General features: G+C 34.3%; 2 protein-coding genes and 2 non-coding genes across 5 annotated transcripts; 1 reads left to right on the forward strand and 3 right to left on the reverse strand.

The window, feature by feature from the left end:
• Positions 1-267: 267 nt before the first annotated feature.
• On the forward strand, positions 268-3,222 carry LOC132058599 (inositol-tetrakisphosphate 1-kinase 1-like). 2 transcript variants are annotated; one of them, XM_059451057.1, is made up of 2 exons: positions 268-631; positions 2,106-3,222. In XM_059451057.1, exons 1-2 carry the CDS (start codon positions 347-349, stop codon positions 2,892-2,894), a joined length of 1,074 nt encoding a protein of 357 aa, XP_059307040.1. In that variant the 5' UTR covers positions 268-346; the 3' UTR covers positions 2,895-3,222. The 2 variants fall into 2 exon arrangements, with proteins under 2 accessions (XP_059307040.1, XP_059307046.1); XM_059451063.1 differs by lacking the exon at positions 268-631 and adding an exon at positions 836-945.
• Positions 3,223-8,172: 4,950 nt separating this feature from the next.
• On the reverse strand, positions 8,173-8,359 carry LOC132031468 (U2 spliceosomal RNA). The gene has a single exon (XR_009408274.1). It is a non-coding gene; the product is annotated as a U2 spliceosomal RNA (small nuclear RNA).
• A 3,716-nt stretch (positions 8,360-12,075) lies between these two features.
• Positions 12,076-18,504, reverse strand: LOC132067065 (transcription factor MYB39-like). Its single transcript, XM_059460214.1, has 4 exons — positions 18,219-18,504; positions 17,671-17,798; positions 14,534-14,551; positions 12,076-12,080 (listed from the first exon to the last, which is right to left on the reverse strand). The coding sequence occupies exons 1-4, from the start codon at positions 18,488-18,490 to the stop codon at positions 12,076-12,078; spliced, it is 423 nt and encodes a 140-aa protein (XP_059316197.1). The 5' UTR covers positions 18,491-18,504.
• Positions 17,245-17,348, reverse strand: LOC132031489 (U6 spliceosomal RNA). The gene has a single exon (XR_009408284.1). It is a non-coding gene; the product is annotated as a U6 spliceosomal RNA (small nuclear RNA).
• Positions 18,505-20,180: the final 1,676 nt, after the last annotated feature.

A 20,180-nucleotide genomic window follows, 5' to 3' on the forward strand; every position in this document is an offset into this window, starting at 1 on the left:
ATTCATGTAGTTCAACCGTCGAGAAGCGAAACATGATAAGTAAAAATTTGTACCTCAGGATATGCCACGTCAACGCCCTTAACTCAACCTCAGTTACTTTATCAAAACCCTAAATCATTCCCCCAACCCCAAAATCTTAACCCTATATATATCTCCCACACCTCTTCCATTTGTCCTCTCTTCTCTTCTTTTCTCTCAACATTTCACTACATTCACAAAAAACGTGACCAACACACACACACCCAAAATCGTGTATGTATGCTTGATCATATCGAAAAAAAAAAAAACCTAGCTATATAATCCTTTTCAAAATAATGTGATTTTGTTTTCATTAGTGAAAAAAAAAATGATTCGATTCAGTATAGGTTATGCTTTAGCACCGAAAAAGCAAGCTAGTTTCATACAAGTATCGCTAGTTAACTTAGCGAAAGAAAAAGGAATCGATCTAATTAAGATCGATATGGATAAGCCTTTAATCGAACAAGGACCGTTCGATTGTGTGTTACATAAGTTGTACGGTCAGGATTGGAAGAAGCAATTGGAAGAATATGCTTTGAAATATCCAAATGTTTTGATTATTGATTCGCTTGATGCTATTGAGCGGTTACATAATCGGATTTCCATGCTTCAGGTCGCCCAAAAAAAAAAAAATTAATTAATTTTTATTTATTTTTAAACTTAATATATCAAATGTGATTTTATATGTAGAAGTTTATTTGTTTGTTTCATTATTTTTTTGGTTTATTTTTACTCTGCCGTCCAATTTATGTGATACTGTTCGTTTTTCGAGAGCTAATTTGACTAAATTTTGAAGCTACATTTGACTCAATATTTTAAAATTAAAATTTATATATTTGAAAACTATATATGAAATATATGAATGTTTTGATTATTGATTCGCTTGAAGCGATTGAGCGGTTACATAATCGGATTTCCATGCTTCAGGTCGCCAAAAAAAAAAATAAAAAAATAATAATTTTTGTTTATTTTTATACTTAATATATAAAATGTGATTTTATATGTAGAAGTTTATTCGGTACTGTTCAGTATTTTTTTCAGTTTATTTTGAGATATTTTTAGCTTTTTGAGAGTCAATTTGAATTTATATATTTAAAAACTACATGAAAAGTATTGAAGTTCATGCGGTTTGAATTTTGGGTAGCGAATATGAAATTATGTTTCATTACTTTTAAACTTAATATTTAAAATGTATATATATATATATATATATAAGTTTAGTTGATACGGTCTGTTTATTTTTTATAAAATTTAAAAATCTACCTAATTATTTGGTACGGTTATAGATTTACTAGCTTTTGTTTGGCGATAGATTTTGAAGTTGAAACTTGAAGATTTTAGTTTTTGAAGTTGTGATTTTTGAAAGTTGAAAACTGAAAATTTGAGTTTTTGGAGCTTTGATTTTTGGAAATTGAAACTTGAAAATTTGAGTTTTTGAAGTTGTGATTTTTGAAAGTTGAAATTTGAAAATTTGAGTTTTTGAAGTTGTGATTTTTTGAAGTTGTGATTTTTGGAAATTGAAACTTGAAACTTTGAGTTTTTGAAGTTGTGATTTTTGAAAGTTGAAAACCGAAAATTTGAGTTTTGGAGTTGTGATTTTTGGAAATTGAAACTTGAAAATTCGAGTTTTTGAAGTTGTGATTTTTGAAAGTTGAAATTTGAAAATTTGAGTTTTTTTGAAGTTGTGATTTTTGAAAGTTGAAAACTGAAATGAGTTTTTGGAGCTGTGATTTTTGGAAATTGAAACCTGAAAATTTGAGTTTTTGAAGTTGTGATTTTTGGAAGTTGAAGTTGTGTTTGGATAAGCATTTTTCATGGAAACAATTTGAGAAATTTCTCCCAAAAACTAGTCCGAGCCAGTTTTCGGAACTTGAAAATATTTTGAAGATAAATTTTCAAAATTTGATCCAAAATTTATGGCCAAACGCTAGCATAGAAACCTACAATTTTATTTAAGAAAAACCCTACTAATCGGTTTGGTCCTAGTAACTTTTGCACAGAACTTGTATTTCTATTAAGAAATTCATTAAATATCTATGATATGTGATTGTGAACTCAGTTAAATATCTATGATTTTGATGTTTCAGGTAGCTACTGAGCTGGAAATTAAGTGTGAGACGGTGTCATTTGGGATTCCTAAACAGACTGTTGTTTATGATGCGAAAATTGTATCGGCGAGTTACCTTGAGAGTGAAGGATTGAAGTTTCCGGTGATTGCGAAACCTTTGGTGGCTGATGGAAGTGCGAAATCGCATAAGATGCTGTTGGTGTTTAACAAAGATGGTTTGAGTAAATTGAAACCACCTATAGTTTTGCAGGAGTTTGTGAATCATGGTGCTGTGATTTTTAAGGTATATGTGGTTGGTGATTATGTGAAATGTGTGAAGAGGAAGTCGTTACCTGATGTGACCGAGGAGAACAAGTTAGAGAGTTATTTGTCATTTTCACAGGTTTCGAATCTGAACACTTGTGAAAAGAATGATGATAAGTACTATAAGCTGATGAATTTGGATGATGCTGAATTGCCACCGTTGAGTTTTTTGACGGATATAGCGAGAGGGCTTAGACGAGCTACGAAATTGTATTTGTTCAATTTTGATTTGATTAGGGATAATAGGGTTGGAAATAGATACCTTATTATTGACATTAACTATTTCCCTGGGTATGCAAAGATGCCGAATTACGAGAGTGTGATGACAGACTTTTTCTGGGATGTGTTGAATAAGAACGATAAGGGTTTCGAGAGTTTAGAGAAGAGTAGTTGTGAAAAGGAGGTCAGGATGTTAGTTGGGAATAAGGGGTATGGTGAGGATGAAGGGACACTACCGGTTTCACCTCTTAAGAGGGAAGAAAAGGATAACACTATTCAGGTCTAAGGAGGCTTGCGGATGGACAAGGGTCGATCAGAAGATTTGCTCGAGATATGAACTGTTTCGCAGGTTACTGTTAAAACTGAAGGGTTATTTTTAGGTAGGGAGTTAGTACAGCAGTGAATAAGTAGGTTCCTGATATGGCCTTCTGAAGGCACATTGATGGTGTTCTTTGTTGAAACATGTACATTCTATCTTTGCAGTCGAGATAGGTACTTGCAGATACTCTTTTCTAGGAAAGTTGTTTTCTTAAAGGCAATTGTACTTCAACAGGAACAATATTTCAATATGTGCCTTTAACAACTTTAATCAATGAATTTTTCTGTATTCTTAATGGCTTGTCATACTGTATTTCCTTCATTTTTTCTGTTTTGTAGGCCGATATAATTGCATGTGGTTTTGCATCCTAAATAGTAACTTCTTTTTGTTATGTATTTCAATGTCTTAGGAGGGATATAGCTCGGTGAATATCCTTTTCCTCTTTGGTGTTTACATGAATAATTCTTTATTATACTGTCTCTTTCACGGAAGTTAATGTGAATTATGTCTGCAACAATATTCCTTTTATGGACCACAACCCGAACAAAGACCATACATGCTGAGATCAAGTTCATTAGCTTTTTAGCATCACAGTTAATTTATATTGTCAGATTCTTACTCTATATTTGGATATAAGCGGCAACTTCCACTCATCACGAGTGGTCATTTTCATCGATTTTTTAAGTTGCTAATGAAGGTTGATCCTTTCGTTGAGAATTAGATTCTATGGCAGTAAGGCGTGGCATGCAGTATTTATGCCTTTTACGTAATGGTTGTTTGTCTGGTTATCATTTACTTTTACCATTGAATTTCTCTTTTATGCTAGGGTTACTGCGTTCCTCTTTTGTGCTAGGGCTACTGCTCCTTTTTGATACTTAAGCACTAAAGTATTTAAAATGTGAAGATACAGAAAAGAATTGTCAATGCCTTTTGTTTCCTGAAATCTGTGGCTCACCTTTTTGCCTTCGGAGAATTATTTTTCAAAGATGCATCTGATCTTGTTTGTCGTTGTGATTCTTGAACATGATGAAGATTGATTAGAGAGCATAAGTGGAACTATCGTTTCTTATTTTGTGCTAAGTTCCCACTGCGTTTATTCTTGTATTGATGGCCTGCTGACTACTTTCTGCAAAGAGAAATTAACCTTCTTATGTACTACTGCTTTTATGACTCTTTAATGTGGATGGACTCGTTGAGTTAATCCATTTTGTCAGATTCTTATGCTATATTTGGGTATGAGAGGCAACTTCCACTTACCACGAGTGGTCATTTTCATTGATTTTTCAAGTTGCTAGTGAAGGTTAATCTCGTACTTGAGAATTAGATTCTCTGGCAGTAAGGCTTGGCATACAGTATTTATACCTTTTACGTAATGGTTGTTTTGTCTGGTTGTCATTTGCTTTTGCCATTGAATTTCTCTTTTATGCTAGGGTTACTGCATTCCTCTTTGTGCTAGGGCTACTGCTCCTTTTTGATACTTAAGCACTAAAGTATCAAAAATGTGAAGAAACAGAAAAAGAATTTTCAACGCCTTATGTTTCCTGAAATATGTGTCTCACCTTCTTGCCTTCAGTGAACTATTTTTCAAAGATCCATATGGTCTTGTTTGTCAGTCTGATTCTTGAATGATGATGCTTGATTAGAGAGCATGAGTGGAACCATACCAGGAGCTAGGTTCCCACCGCATTTATTCTTGCATTGATGGTCGGCTGACTACTTGCTGTAAAGAGAACTTTAGCTGCTTAGGTTATAATGATCTTTCAATTATCGGAAAACCTTTGTACTCTTTCTTTTATGACTTTCATGTGGATGGGATCGTTGAGTTGCCATTGATCAATTTCAGCTATTTGGGTTAGGCAGGTTTTCTGCTCTTGTACAGTTTGCTTTGGATTTGGGCTGTAGTCCTGGATTTCCCTTTTAACTACTCAAGCATTGTTGATTGTATACTTGTCTTGTTTGTCTCCCTATCTCTATATAGAAATTCCTTGGAGAAATTAATGCCCGACAAGAGAATGTATAGAAAACTATTCGTTGTGGTTGTACTCCATCAAATTTTTAAGAGTAGATGATCCTCTTTGGATCTGCAAGCCTTAGTACACTCCTTTTCCATGCTAATTTGCTTCTCTGGTTTATTTCAATGTATGCATGGACTTTTTCTTCTAAAATCTTTTATTATACATAGGAAGGGAGGAGGGGAATGGGAGAGGAGATTGCAAGGTGGGGAATTGAACCCCCCACCAACCAAGTTGGAAGTTCAAGTAGCCAACCAACTGGACATGGATTACATGATTGAAAAGTAGGTTTTGTTAAAAGAAAAAGGTAAAGAAAAGAAAAATGCTTGAAATTCAGGAACTTATGAATCTCTTCGAAATGAACTGCATCAAGAGTGTGCAATTGGTTCATTTCGCCGCCTAATTTATGGGAGCATTTCGCTTATTATGGCCAAAAGAATTTATATCTTCAAAACTAATTGGAAGATCCATATACTTCAGTAAGCTAGTTCTTTCTCTTTGGTTCTTTTGGTCCATGATATTTTATATACAGGAAAACAAGATTTGGGTGCTAGTATTTTAGAGTATACTTGTCATTTCTGTTTGGTATAGTACATGTGTACTATATGTTGCACCGTATGTATGAGATTTAATGCTCAGAAGAAACTTACCACTAATGAAAAGGACAACAAGGAAAAGGAATGAATTATGCCGTGGGATTCTATTTGTCGGATCAATTTGTCTCTTATGACTCTAGTTACACTTTCGTATCTTTTACCAATGTATTCCCTTTCAGGTATGCTTGTTTTCGGTCATCGTTTGGACGAAAGCTGTCCGTCCGAGAAAGTAGCTTGTATTTTATCATGCTGACAGTTATGCAAGTTTTAGTCTGAGTGAGTTGATACTACTCCCCTTTTCACTTTATGTGTCTTAGCTTGATTATGCACGAAGTTTAAAGAATGTAAAGATGATTTTTGAATCTTGTTGGCTTAAACTTAAGGTGAATATAACATACCAAAAATACTCATTGAATCTTGTAATCTTAAACATGAAACATTATTCCTATAAAGTAAGGGAAAAATGAGAATTTTGGAATTAAAAACTTAGCAAGTATAGAATGGTGGCATTTTTTTTTTTTGGGACAGGCTAAAAAAGAACTGCACATATTAAACGGAGTGATTACATATTAGGTCAAGGACCGGAAGAAGTAGGTTTTGAATTGTGAGTTCCTAGCTTGACTTTAGAGCTTCATATCTTTAATTGATGGATGTTCTTCTGCTTGACATGCATCGCTTCTGTGATGTCTTTGCAAATAACATAAAGGCTTTGCCTTATTTACTTATTTTTTTTGGTGTTATATGACTGTTGACGAGATAACTTTCATATCTAGTTGCATAACTCACCATGTTGAATTGGCACAACTGTTTTTGCATGATTATGATATAGGAGCAAGATGGCCTTATATGAGTTGCATGGATTGGGTCTTCCAAAAGAAAAAGAGTTGCGCAAAATCCAGAGTGCTGGGCAACTGTGAGATGTAATATTTGAAAGAAAAAAAAAAAAATCTAGCATCACAAACAACCATGTCAATGCTTTTGTTTTATTTACTTATTTTGTTGCCAGTTAGATGGGTCACTCTGCACGCTTGTATCTCACGTCACATGAGCATCTTGTTTGTTCATGTACTACTTTTAACTGCAATTTTTGCTTTCTGGAATGACACGATATGTCTGGAGAACTCTTACCAGCAGAATTAATTTTGATCCTTGACTTGATTAGCCTAAAGTGTTCTCACTGTGTGGATTCTTCGTTGATGAGGATCTGTACTACCTTTGTATAGAAGAGAGAAAAGAGAAACACAGGGGGAATAGGGTAGATCTTCATATCTAGAAGTGCCAGGTCAGCTTTTCGATGAGGGGGAAAGCTCTGTATGTATAGTTGTTTTTGAGAGGAGCTGGGACCTAGTGCTAGTTGTACCATAGGGAATCTAAGCACAGAGATGCTATTCTTAGCAAAGCAAATGGTAATATTTTCCAAGATGTTTCCTTCTGATTAGAAGAGTAAATGTACCCGTAGTTAGTACTTGACGCTGAGATGTAGTAGATTATAAAGTGTATGTTCTCAATCTTTAGAAAAGAAAATGGTATTTCTTTTCTTTCCTCTTCTTGCCTTGCATGGTTGGCTTTCCCTTTAATTTTTTCATTTTCCTTGACATGTCAGGTTCTGAATAGACTGTCATGGATCGCTTCCCAGGGATTCCTTTTCTTTTTATCTTTATGTGAATCTGATTCTGTTAGACTCATTAGGGTTATTTGACTGCACTTCTACATTTATGCAGTTACTAAAATTATAAGAAGCAGGCGTCAGGAGCAGAGATGTACAATAACAAAAAAGAGGGAGGATTGGCCCGGTGGATACAGTATTGAGGATTGGCCCGGTGGATACAGTATTAGGTTTTCACTCTGATGCATTAAATCAGATATTTAGTTATTCAGGGCAAACATATAATATACAATGATGTGCTCTTTCCTTAATAAGGGGAAATAACTTAAGGAGTTCAAACTTAACCAAGGACCACACTTGAACTGGTGAAAGTGTTTAATTCTTGAGGTTACTTCACGCCACTGGATGTCACCTCTTTGTATAATGGCGACTAACTGATTGTTGACACCTGATTTTCCTGTCATCTAGTGATATCATTCTTTCTGGTGTGCATATCTATAGCATACTAGATAGCTTGGGATTTTGTCTCTTTAGCTTGAGTAACTCTACCCTTTGTAGAATTGGCATTGACATTTTCAACAAAATAGTAAGGCCTATCAATGCTTCTTCTATTGTAAAACTTGAAACAACTGCATTGTTTTCCCACTCTACGCACTAATCCGCTTATCGTTGCTGCATTTTAGTATTGGTGCTGTCGTACATGTGTGTGCTTGATTTTGGCTGCTAAACTTGTGGATATGCACCCATGCATCTTAAGAAACTGACAGGCATTGGCATGGAATTTTGATGAAAACATGAAGTGGGGTTTTAGCCACCGTATTTGGACACACTGGTATAGCCGATGGTGTTCAGCCCCATGCAAACTTCTTTCAGTTAATTGAAGCCAGATTTCATCAGGTATTCTGCTCATGTTAGCTTCTTGAACTTGAAGGTATCTGCTATAATTCTTTGTACCGCATCGAATGTGTTTTATTTTTTTATTTTGGAATATTGGTGGTAGAGGTTAGAAAATTAGAAAGAGAAGCTGGTAAACTGATTCATTTATAAATTTAATGCTAGACTTCATATTTTTCTGATTCCTGAATTTAAAAAGCTACCTTAACAGACTCTGCCCCTTACAAAAAATGAATTATACCGTGTGGGCATATGGCCTACGGGTATTAAACTGATAAGAACATATGCTACACTTGATCTTAGCCAAAAGGCCGAGAAAGGTATAGGATTCATTCATATTTCTGTTAGCGCCTCAAGCTGAAATTGTATCTGCTCCGCTGCTGCTGTACAGTTCATGATAAAGGCATGCATTCCAGGGTGTTGTGCTCCTTTTGGGAGTCCTTTGCTGCTTGATGTCTTTAATGGGATTTAGATATTTGCTATGGCGACCCTGTGTTATTCGCTAGGCATCAAGCAGAGCTATTTAGTACCTGTGCTAGTAGAGAGATAACCTGTATCTGGCGGAACAGTTGAGGTGCACGTAAGTAGGCCTAGAGACTAATGTTATAAAAACAAAAATTATTTGCTAGGTATTGATTGGTAATCTGGTATAACACACTGGGGGTCAAGGGGGAGGGGGTGGGTGGTAGCTAGAGGGCGGAAGGGGGCCCTTCTCCAGAAGGTTACACTCTATATACAAGGTTAAGTTTTTGTTATCTGTATATATAGCAGATGTTGAACTCTTTTGGCGAGAATTCTGTCTCCGCCACAGCTGGGGTAGCAAATAAAATGGGTTGCCCGTCTAATATCTAGTGGTTTTGATTCTTTAGGATTGTTGGATGTATATTCCTGCTGCGAATTAGGGCGTAGGTCTATTATCGAATTGCTGTTGGAAGTTTCGAGTGTGTTTTAATACAACACGACTATTTTTCATTATGGTACTGTTAATTGACTATCACAGTATCTTTGTCCTTGGAGATGTTAGGATTGCACCTTGATTTTACTAGTTTACTGGGATAGACTTAACATTTTTGTTGAGTGGATAATTGTTCATTATATTGGCATCTAAAATGAACACGCATTTAAATATTGAAGTATTGTTAGTGATTATACTTCTAGGCTACATTCAATTCTTTGTTCCTGTACATATATTAATTATCTCCAAATGGCATTAGGTACCCTTTATTCCTATAAAACTTTTGAATTATTGCTACCAAAGGTAGCAAAATCTCCGACTGCTCTTTCAATATGGCTGTTTGAAATTTCCCTTGCATTCTCAGTCTTTAACTTCATTTCCATTCACCAACAAAGGTGTTTCCGCCGATTCGCACATGACCCGATTGAAGTGTTGGACTCCCTGGAAAAATAGCATCTTATAAGTTCTCGGAAGAGAGACGCAAAAGTAGATATCGATAAAGAAAAACCTCATTCTTTATGATGGAGTTGTAAGTATTCCTTCATCCTTAATCAGAGGTCTCCATTCCAGCCCTGGGTATGAAGTCGTCTTTTAGGGAGCGCTTTGTCCCTCAATGCGAGACTTTCCAGCGTGAATTCGGATCTAGTCGGGGCCTTAACGCTGGTCCGATATCTTGCCATTAACAATTCTCAAATATATTAATTCTTGATCTTCAAATTCGAACACAATATTCAAATCAATATGAACATATAGCTGAATGGCAGCTGTGTACATATTGGATGAATAGTGCCAGTTTTGAAACGTTTAGACAGTGAAAAAAAAAAAAGGGGGTCCATCTTTTAATCGTCTCGTGAGACTAACCAAAAAAATACTGTATGACTTATCAATTAGTATTAGGAAAAAGAGAAGGGAATTAAAATAGAGAAACAATTTAAAATCATCAAACAGGGAAATTTTTTAAGTAACAAAAAGAACATTTGGAAAAACAAGAATCACAGATTTTGGTTGGATTTTAATACCAAATTTGATTTTAAGCCCTCCTTCACAAGATACTTTTCATGATGATCATCTTGTACTCAATTAGAGTTACGGCTGTTGTACTTGTTGACTAGGAAGCAGACAAAATCAAACTATCAATTCATGAGATTGAGTCATATGAATTTTATTTATATCTTTGGCGTCACTAAAATTAAATAAGTTCTAATGGAGAAATAGTATTTAGTGTTGATGAATCGTTAATTAGTTACAGTCCCATCTTTTTAAAACTTTTAGTACGGAAATGTCTTCGACTCTCTTTCCCTTTTTTTTTTTTTTTTTTAGAGATAAGGGTAAAAAAAACACCCTAACTATCACTTTTTTTTTTTAGTTTCATACCTAAACTATTATAAGGTTGAGAAAACTACTTAAACTATCACTTTCTAGTTTGCAAAACACACCTGAACTAAATGTGTGAACTCACTCTCCAAAAGCAATGTGAAGTGTTCGAAATTTTCTCAAAAAAATTGTACACATGGCATAATTAATGCTATGGTGGCACCTATATGGAAATTAAAAAATAATATTTTTTTATAAAAAAAACTGTATATTTTTTTTTTAGAAAAAACTGCATTATTTTTTTTAAAAAAAAATCAGCATTTTTTAAAAAATAAATAAATCTGGATTTAAAAAAAAATGAAAAAAATAATATTTTTTTTGCAAAAAAATATCAAAAAATTTAGAAAATCTGAAAAAAAAAAATCATTTTAAAAATGATATAGCTGATTTTTTTTTTTTAAAATGTGAAAACTAAATAATTAGGCTTCTTATTTTAAAAAAAAAAATAACTTTTCCATTATTTAAACTATTTTTTTTATAATTTTTGATTTTTTTAACAAAAAATATTATTTTTTAGTTTGTTTTTTAAAACAAATAGTTTTTTTTTTTTATAATTTCCATGTAGATGCCATTGTGACATTATTTATCCACGGGGACAACACTTGGCAACATTTTTATTTGAAATGGAAAGTGTAGATCAGATGCCATTCAAGAATAATTTGAGGTGTATTTTGCAAACTAGATAGTGATAGTTTAGGTAGTTTTCTCAACCTTCTGATAGTTTAGGTACGAAACTCAAAAAAGTGATAGTTGGGGTGTGTTTTTGACCCTTATCTCTTTTTTTTATTCAGAAATCTCGAATTTGAACTCTAAAAATGAAATCATCTTTACTAGAATATTTTATCCCCAAATTGGAACTTTCCGGCACTAATTCAAATTAAGCAGACCTCTAAGCTATACCGACAAAAAATGATTAAATAGTGGACAACAACTATAGTACTTTATCCTCTTAGTAGATTTTGCACTCATATATGTAAATTTATAGCCTAAACTCCTCCATCATATAGATGGAACCTTAAAAAAAAAATATATGTAAAGTTATTTGGGGAGTACTGTCTACGATTTGATCAGTTGCTGGTTGGGTATTTTTATCCTTCTTTTTTTTTCTTTCAAATCTAGGTTATTTGTGTAAACTCAATTCATAGAAAAATAGAACATGTTTCATGCACCAAACTCCTTGCGTGGCCAAATAAATTGTAGAATATTAATACCGTTGCCTAATCCGTTTAAGTATATACCAACTTTGTGAATTCACTATCTTAATCAGATAAAGCTAAAACATAACAGTGCTAGTCTAAGTAACAACTTACATTTAATGCAAATTCAAACATCACAAAAAAAAAAAAGAAAAAAAAAAAAGGTTTTTCAATGAAGCGTAGTAGCTGTGTACCTAATTCCTAGTTCACCAATAATATTTGGAGTCAGTATTATTGTATAAACCTAATGGATAAGAAGTAACTGCAGTTTATTCTAAGCTTATCAATATGATTAAACAATTCCGAAAGCTAGAAATAATACAGTCAAAACGGGAGATAAGGGTCTTCTCTCATGTCATATTACAAATAATTCAAACATAACATTTATTAGATGAGTTTAAATTCTATGCACTGAAAGATTAAAAAATATTTACACAATCAAATTATTAATAAGATATTTACAAGTAACTTTTATGACATGAATTAATCAATAACATGGTAAAAAAGATAATTAACTAACCTGCATCACATATTAAAAACAATATTATTAATGTAAATAATATATAAACTGTCAATGTATACAACTTAAATTTACAGATTCATATATACAAGTGAAAAAACTAATGTTGTTTTCATCAATGAAATAGCAGTAACTTGCTCGAAACCTTCAACCGATAAGGGTTTTGATTGAGTGATAAGTATTTATCATCATTAACCAAAAGTTCCGAATTCGAGCTCTAGATATGGAGTCACCTTTATTAGGGAGCGGCTTACCCCTAAGATAAGACGTTCCGGCGCGAATTCAAATTTAGTCATATCTCAATGCGGATACCAAATACTAGATGAGAAACCAAAATAATATAGTGTAACTTCTTAAAAGCCGCAACTACCTGACTTTAGTTAAAATCTTTTTAGTTGGTCATATTGTTAGGGAGTAGTTAGATATTCTATCTTGACGTGCCTTAAAAGCAAATATTCATGGGGAATAATGATGATTTTCTATAATTTACTACAATTTTTCTTCTGAAAACCTGGTTAAGCCTTACGTAGTTTTATTTGATCATTTAAAATTGACTTGTTGGTCTTAATAGATGAAGTAGAAATAGATTGGATGCATGGAGTGGGTTGTAAATTTGATCAAATAATTTAATCTAAATAACTAAAATTAACGTAAGACTACATATCATTTAATCATGATTAAATTATAAATGTGTATTTAAAATACTCATATCTTAACATAATGCAAACATTAGATACGAATAAATTAAGTAGTTTTATTCAATAGTTTAATTTTCTATATCTTTTCTGCTTCAAAAACTTATAGAACTTCCAAGTCGCCACTCAAAAGGAATCAACAAATATAAGTCATGCGTGATGTATACCGGTATACGTATTTGTTTGAAGACCACAAGAAAGAAATCTACCTAGAATCATTTAATTTTCCTATGTTCTCCAAGTCGTCGACCACAATTTCAAATGCTGGAGACATTAAATTATATATATTCTCATAAGTCATAAGCAAACCCCCCTCCCCCAACCCCCCCCCCCCCCCACCAAGGGCAATAGCGCGGTAACTTATATATAGATTCGGCCGAATTCAATAAGTTTTGCTCTAACGTAACATTATATTTGTGTTAAAAAATTTATTAAGTTTGTACAATTATTGAATTGAGAACTCAGTTATTATATTATTTCAAATCATCATTTTAAACTCCAAGCCTATAAAGTTAAATCATAACTTCGCCACTATTTTTTAAAGTCTTCACAAGCATTCAACGTCGTGGTCCTTCTGTTTAAACTATACTAATATATGTATCAGTTAACTTTTTGACTTTCCTCCCTATAGACGTGACTATAGGTATAGAACCTTCCAATGCTAGTTAGTAGGAATATTCGATCAGATAAGATGTTTCATGAGTTGCGTGCGTTTTGTTTTAAGTATGTTAATGAGGAGTACTTCCTTTTGAGGCAATGTTAATATCAATTGGTAAGAGGTTTTGTTTTCATTATCATCAATATCGATCTTATAAAAAAAAAGATTTTGACTTCTTATTAAAGAACTTATCCAGAGACACTGTAATGAAAAGAACATAACATAACTTTTGATACTGTATATAACTTTTTACATTGTCGATGAATTTTAAGATATACCACAAGATTCATTGTCATTTTTTTACCAATTAATGATTATTACATAGATTTACTACCATTACTTTATGACTGCATAATTTTTTTTTTCACTTTGCTAGGGGCGGAAGGAGGGTATAAGATATGGTTTCATCTTAATCCAGTAGCTTCCGTCCAAATGTTGCATATGTGTTAAATGTTCCTTAAAATAAATATAAATAATATATTTCGAACCCAATAAATAAAATAGAATGAGGTAGGATTTCAAATCAAAATTCTACATAAAGTTCAAATCTTAGATCCGTTTGCAGTTATAAGTGTTACACCTTAGAAAATTTCCCGTTAGCGTACAGTGAATAGACGAGCGAGGGGTATGATGTATACGAGGTTTGGACAAGTAGGAGATAGTAATCGACGATGCTAATTAAGATTTCCAAAGACATTCGGGTTAAGGAAATAAAGTTGTTAAGAGAAGCGAGTCATATGTTGGGTATCGGATGAGAATTACGAGTATTAAGTTAATGATGTCTTAATGACCCTTTGAGGAAGAGTTATAACGTCCCTTAGAATGGTATTGAAGTAAGGAACAAGTGTTAAGAAGGTTCCATAAGGATCGGAGATCAAACGAGTCGACGAAACAACTCTCGGAAAACTGGGCAAACATACGGCCAGACATACTGGCCGTATAAGATCTACGGACCGTATGTCCAGCCGTAGATCCAGCCCAGTATGTCATGATTCACTGGACCAGATATACGGTCCAACATACGGTCGTAGATTTTATACGGACCGTATGTTGGTCCGTATATTTCAATCGGGGCTGAATGTGTATTTTATATAAGGGACCATTTTTCATTTCCATTTCATTTCACCTCACTTCCCCACAACACAAGAAACCTCTAGAGTGTTCCAAACACTTCATCCATGAGAAATCAAGGATCAACAACAAGAAATCAAGAGAATCAAGTGAAGGAAACCCATTAAAAGTCTTCCAAGTCAAGAAATCCCAAGAGAGATAATTAAAGTAGGGTTTTGGTGCTAAGGGTGAATCACCATTCTAAGCTTATTCCTCCATCATCTAAGGTAAGTTTCATGATGTTTACATGTTGTTTGAAGTATTTATAAGTTGAAACACATGGATTGTGAAGTGTATAGCAAATGGGTCATCAAATGTGTGAATAGTATTGCTAGTATGTGATAGTTGAATTGAATCATGGAAATGGATATGTTGATGTTATGAATGTGTTATAAATGACCTATAGAACATGAAATAAGTATTGGATATGAAAGAGTACGACGATGGACTTTAGTCATGAATATGGAGGATTGAAGTAGAATTATGAAATATGAATCATACGAATGAATGACGATTGTTGTTAGGGATATTGTGATTGCCGTTATGAATGTTGGGAGTTGATATGGAATATGGCGGAAAGTAGTATAAACAAAGGAAATGCTGCCCAAATTTCTATAGCTTTAGTAAATATGCTTTCACGACGATATAGCTAACGTCGATACGAATTCTCTTGAAGGTATAAACAAGTGCGTTAAAGGAGAACGAGCACGCGATAGGATAGCTAAACGACAAAGGTATGTGAGGCTAATCCCTTCCTTCCAAGGCATGAGTCCTATGGCATGAATTCCCTCCTTTACTATGAATGTTCTATTTCCAAGAAAGCTAAGAGCCCTTGTTCATGAATAGCTATATGAGATAAGAAATGCGTTAAGAGTACGATAACGATGATGATAAGTTAAGTCTACGAAGCTATAGCCCATGATATGATGTTCCTATAAAGCTATTGATGTTGATCATTATTTACACTCACCTTATGCTTGTTCCTCCAAGGTGAGGCAGGATACTGATGAATGTTCAATAATGAAGTCGGGGGTTCACGACCTTATGTCACCCCGATAAAGTATGATTATCTATGAGTCTCTATGCATGTATTGCTAGAAGTATGTTATGATATGTATATTATGATAAGCATGTATGATAAATGTATTATGAAAAGTATACTATGATGAGCATGATATGATGAGTATACGATGATATCACACCGCGCCTAAACGTCGGCAACATCCGCCAAGGCGGGGCAAAATATACACCATGGCCAAAATGGCATGGGCGTACACCACTAGTGGGCGGTATTGAGATGATACCCGGACGCGGGAGGCACAGGACGACGAGCTAATGCTAATGCTAATGCTATTGCTAATGTTATTGTTTATCACACCGCACCTATATGGGCTTGGCAAAATTTTATACACTTATGCATATATGATATGATGATGATATTGAAAGTAAGCTAGCATGTATTACTTCCTTTATGATTCAGTCAGTTACAGATTGCTCCTCGTTGATGCCTCCTTATTTTATTGACATCTTATTATTGCTTATGCCTTACATACTCAGTACAATATTCGTACCGACGTCCTTTTCTTCGTACGCCGTGTTCATGCCCACAGTAGATTGGGGAGGTGATCCAGACTCATAGGAGCTAGCAGCTGATTAGAGAGCACTCCATTTTCCTGAGGAGGTGCCACGATTATTCTTTTGGTACATATATATGTATATAGTCATGATTGGGCACGACGGGGTCCTGTCCCGTCCATCTGTCCGATACTCTAGTAGAGGCTCGTAGATACGCAATGTGGGTAGTATGGTCCCATAGTTATATGTGTATGCATATATATATATATATATATATATATATATATCATTTTGGTTGCCGAAGGGCCTATGTTTATAAAAGTGATTATGTCTCAAATGATGATACATTCCTATGATCATGAGCATATAGTATGAATGAGAGCAGATAAGTAACAGCATGAGTGGTGTTCGGTGGGTAGCCCCCGTTACCCGCCATGGCCCGTTGTTCGGGTCGTGACAATAAGTATGCCCCATCTGAGTTTAGCTTAACGTTTTTCTCTTTTGGGGATCCATCCAACTGTTTTTGTATTTAATGAAGTCATACACAGTTACCTAATTACTTATCCATTTTCATGTGGTTGGGATTCAGAACTAAGTTAGTGATGCGGAATTTCAATAAATTAAGCAAGATAAGTAAATTAACAATTCTTGTCCTTCTAATTAATTGATATGAGCACGCTTTATTTCATAACATAGAGAAAAATGAAAAAATAACACAAACAACAGCTCCAACATAGACGTACATACATGGCAACATAACATTACATATGATTTCAACTATTACACATAAAAAAACAACACCTTCCACACACACAAAAAACATGTTTTATCAACACTGAACCAAAAAGAAAGAAAGAGAAGGAAGCTAAAGTATCAAGACAGACAAAAAATACATCCCTTCTTAAACATGACCAAAAAAATCATTGGAAAACGGTATTCCAAAAAGAACTGATGGCTTCATCATCATGAGGTATCTCCCATGCATCAATATCGTCTAAATCTGAGAATCTGGGAATACAATTTTGGTTTAAATTTGAATTTTCAGAAGTAGAGGGAACAAGTGAAGGAATTGAGCATTCAACATGATCTGCATTTAAATTCAACTCATTAGCTTGAAAATATTCTGATGAATTTGCATCATTTCTCGGTTTGTGCATGTCACCCTCGTACAGGGGCCATGCAGAACTTCTCTGTATCGTTTCAATCTTATCGAATTTTTCAGAAGGAACTTCTGAGGAATTTGAAATAGAAGAATAATAATTGGGAAGTGAATTAGGAGTATTATCCAAACATGGTGTTGTAGTAGTGAAGTTTGCTATAGAGGAATTCAAGAACTGGGATATTTCAGCTTGACCAATTGGATGACCTAAAAAATTGCCTTGCATGGGTGAAAAGAAGTTTGTGTTTGTAGATGAAAGAGGGCTTTGTAGAAGTTGCTGGATTTTGGCTAGTAAAGTAAACTGTGCTTGTAATCTAAGGATAGATGCTAAGGAAATAAAATAATTTGAGTTAGATGTAAATTGATTAGAAAGATCTATAAGGGAATTTAGATGAGTTATTGGTTTGTGTGTTTTGGGGTCAATTCCCAATTTGAGAAGTTTTTTCCTTAAATGTGTGTTATAGAAATTCTTGATTTCATTATCGGTTCTTCCCGGAAGATGAGCTGCAATTCTTGACCACCTACAAATAATAACAAGTGTAGAAATTAGGGTTTAGCTCTACATAATGACTGCGTAAAAAAAAAAAAATTCTACTCTCATATCATCTAAAAAATTTGTACCATTGAGATCTAAAATAAAAATAAAAATCTACTAACGTTATTTGTTACAATATGTTAAAAGATATTGATAGATGATAGTGTAAAATTTCTTACGACACTCACAGTGTATATAAGTTAAATATTAGAAATTAATATATAGATCATTTTATTTTTCTTTTCAATTGGGTTTCAGATAGGAAGAAGAAGATCACTACTCAAATATGTGAATTTCTAACGAATGTTTTGAGGAAATAGGAAATATGAGATTTTCCACAGTCGGAAATATTTCCGACAAGTCAATTTCTAACAGGATAGAATGATAGAATATTTGTGATACTTACTTATTTCCAAGAAGAGAATGGAGATTGATGATAATTTCTTCTTCTTCATCTGAAAATCCCCCCCTCTTAATATCTGGCCTAAGATAATTATTCCACCTTAATCTACAACTCTTTCCACATCTCTTTAAACCTGCTCTTCTTGGAATTGATTTCCAATTTGTGTGGCCATTTTTGTTTATATAATCAGTCAATTTCTCATCTTCATCTTCTGTCCATGGTCCTTTCTTCAAATCATTATCATCATCATCTTGGCAACATGGATACCTCCCCATTTTTACAATGAAATTTAATGGAAAGAAAAGAAATTGAATTAGACAAAAAAGAAGATGAAATTCTTGAAGAATTTTATGAGATATCAAGCAAGCATAGGACTGTTGTCTTTTATAATTGTGTTCTATATATAAAGGTTCAATCCTGCACAAGGTCAAACTTTTTCTTCATATTATTAATTATAAAAAGAGCAATTGATTAGCTTCAAGCAACACGGCAAGTAATAGGAGAAGTCCTTTTTGATATTTTTTTTCAGCTAGAAGGGTGGACTAAATTACAGTGTTCATGATAAGGATTTCTCCGACTTTAACTAGAAGTTACGAGTTCAAGCCTGATAGCTAGGTAATTTCTATCGAGAATATAATTAAGTAAATAGAATGTATGCACTTCCTACTACCGGCGTAAACTTTTATATGGGATAGAGGTTCTGAGTTCAAATTTCACCGCCGCCCATTATAAAAACAAAAGAATTCATCGTACTTGACCCATGAAAGAGAAAACAGGCCCGCACGAGATGGAGCATGTTGAAGATATAATGAAGTAAATAAAAAATATCTTTCTCTCTAACAGCTTAAGCTTTCAAATGAGATGGTCACACTTTTAATGTGATACCACCGCCTATAATAAGAAAATATCAACGTACTTACCTCATGGAAAAAGTTGATATCATATAATTTTGTTATTTCATTTGAAAACAAAGTGGAAATAGTAAGATTTTTAACCACGAATTGTACTGTGAGACTATTGCTTGACGAGAAGCTGAAGTTCTACCTTAATTACAATGATTTTTCTAACCCCCTGTTTGGATGGTTGGTTTCCTGTGGTTCATTAATGTATGGTTTTATATGAAATCATGTTTGTTTCCATTGTTCTTAAAATTACGTGATATGGTGTTGTAAACTCGTGGTTCATCCCATGGTTGTATAATCATGAAAAGTCCCAATTTTTATAACCACGGATTTGGTGATTTTTCCGTGGTTACATATTTCATTTCTCCATTATACCACACCCTCCACCATCCACCCCACCCCACCCCACCCTACCACTCACCCCCACCCTACCCCATCCCCTCGCCACTCACCCCGACCCCACGCCCGCCCTACCACCCACCCCTACCCCAACTACCCTACTCCTCTGCTACCCATCCCCACCACCCTAACCACCACCTACTACCCCACAGCAACTCGCCCCACCCTACCACCTACTACCCCCACCCTCATCCCACAACCACCTACCTCACACCACCCACCCCTCCACCACCCCCACTCATTACCCCTCACTACCACCCACTACCCTTCACTACCATGCACCCCATCCCACCCCCATAACCACTCACCCCCACCCTACCACCCACTATCCCCATCCTCATCCCATAACCACCCACCTCACACCACTCACCCCTCCACTATCCCCACCCAATACCTACTTATTTTTTAAAGTTCCTATTTTATTCTTTACCTGAGTTTTATTAATATATATAAACTAATTTCTAATTAAGAGTTAAGGGTATTTTAGTAAACTTACAAGTTATTATACAGTACCATACAATCAAACCAAACAATACAAATGTTATTAAACCACAACAAACGATACAGTCTATCCAAATATTGTGTTCATTAATACAGTACAATACAATATAACACCATACTATACCATACCATACTGTACATTAATGAACCACGGGAAACAACC

This window comes from Lycium ferocissimum, chromosome 1 (genome assembly GCF_029784015.1).
Source record: "Lycium ferocissimum isolate CSIRO_LF1 chromosome 1, AGI_CSIRO_Lferr_CH_V1, whole genome shotgun sequence".
Classification (NCBI taxonomy): domain Eukaryota; kingdom Viridiplantae; phylum Streptophyta; class Magnoliopsida; order Solanales; family Solanaceae; genus Lycium; species Lycium ferocissimum.

Coding starts and splice junctions, on each gene's coding strand:
- LOC132067065 (XM_059460214.1), bottom strand. CDS start 18,490: ATGGGGAGGTATCCATGTTGCCAAGATGATGATGATAATGATTTGAAG. Junction 17,799..18,218: donor CATTCTCTTCTTGGAAATAA/GTAAGTATCACA, acceptor TATTATTTGTAG/GTGGTCAAGAATTGCAGCTC.
- LOC132058599 (XM_059451057.1), top strand. CDS start 347: ATGATTCGATTCAGTATAGGTTATGCTTTAGCACCGAAAAAGCAAGCT. Junction 632..2,105: donor ATCGGATTTCCATGCTTCAG/GTCGCCCAAAAA, acceptor TTGATGTTTCAG/GTAGCTACTGAGCTGGAAAT.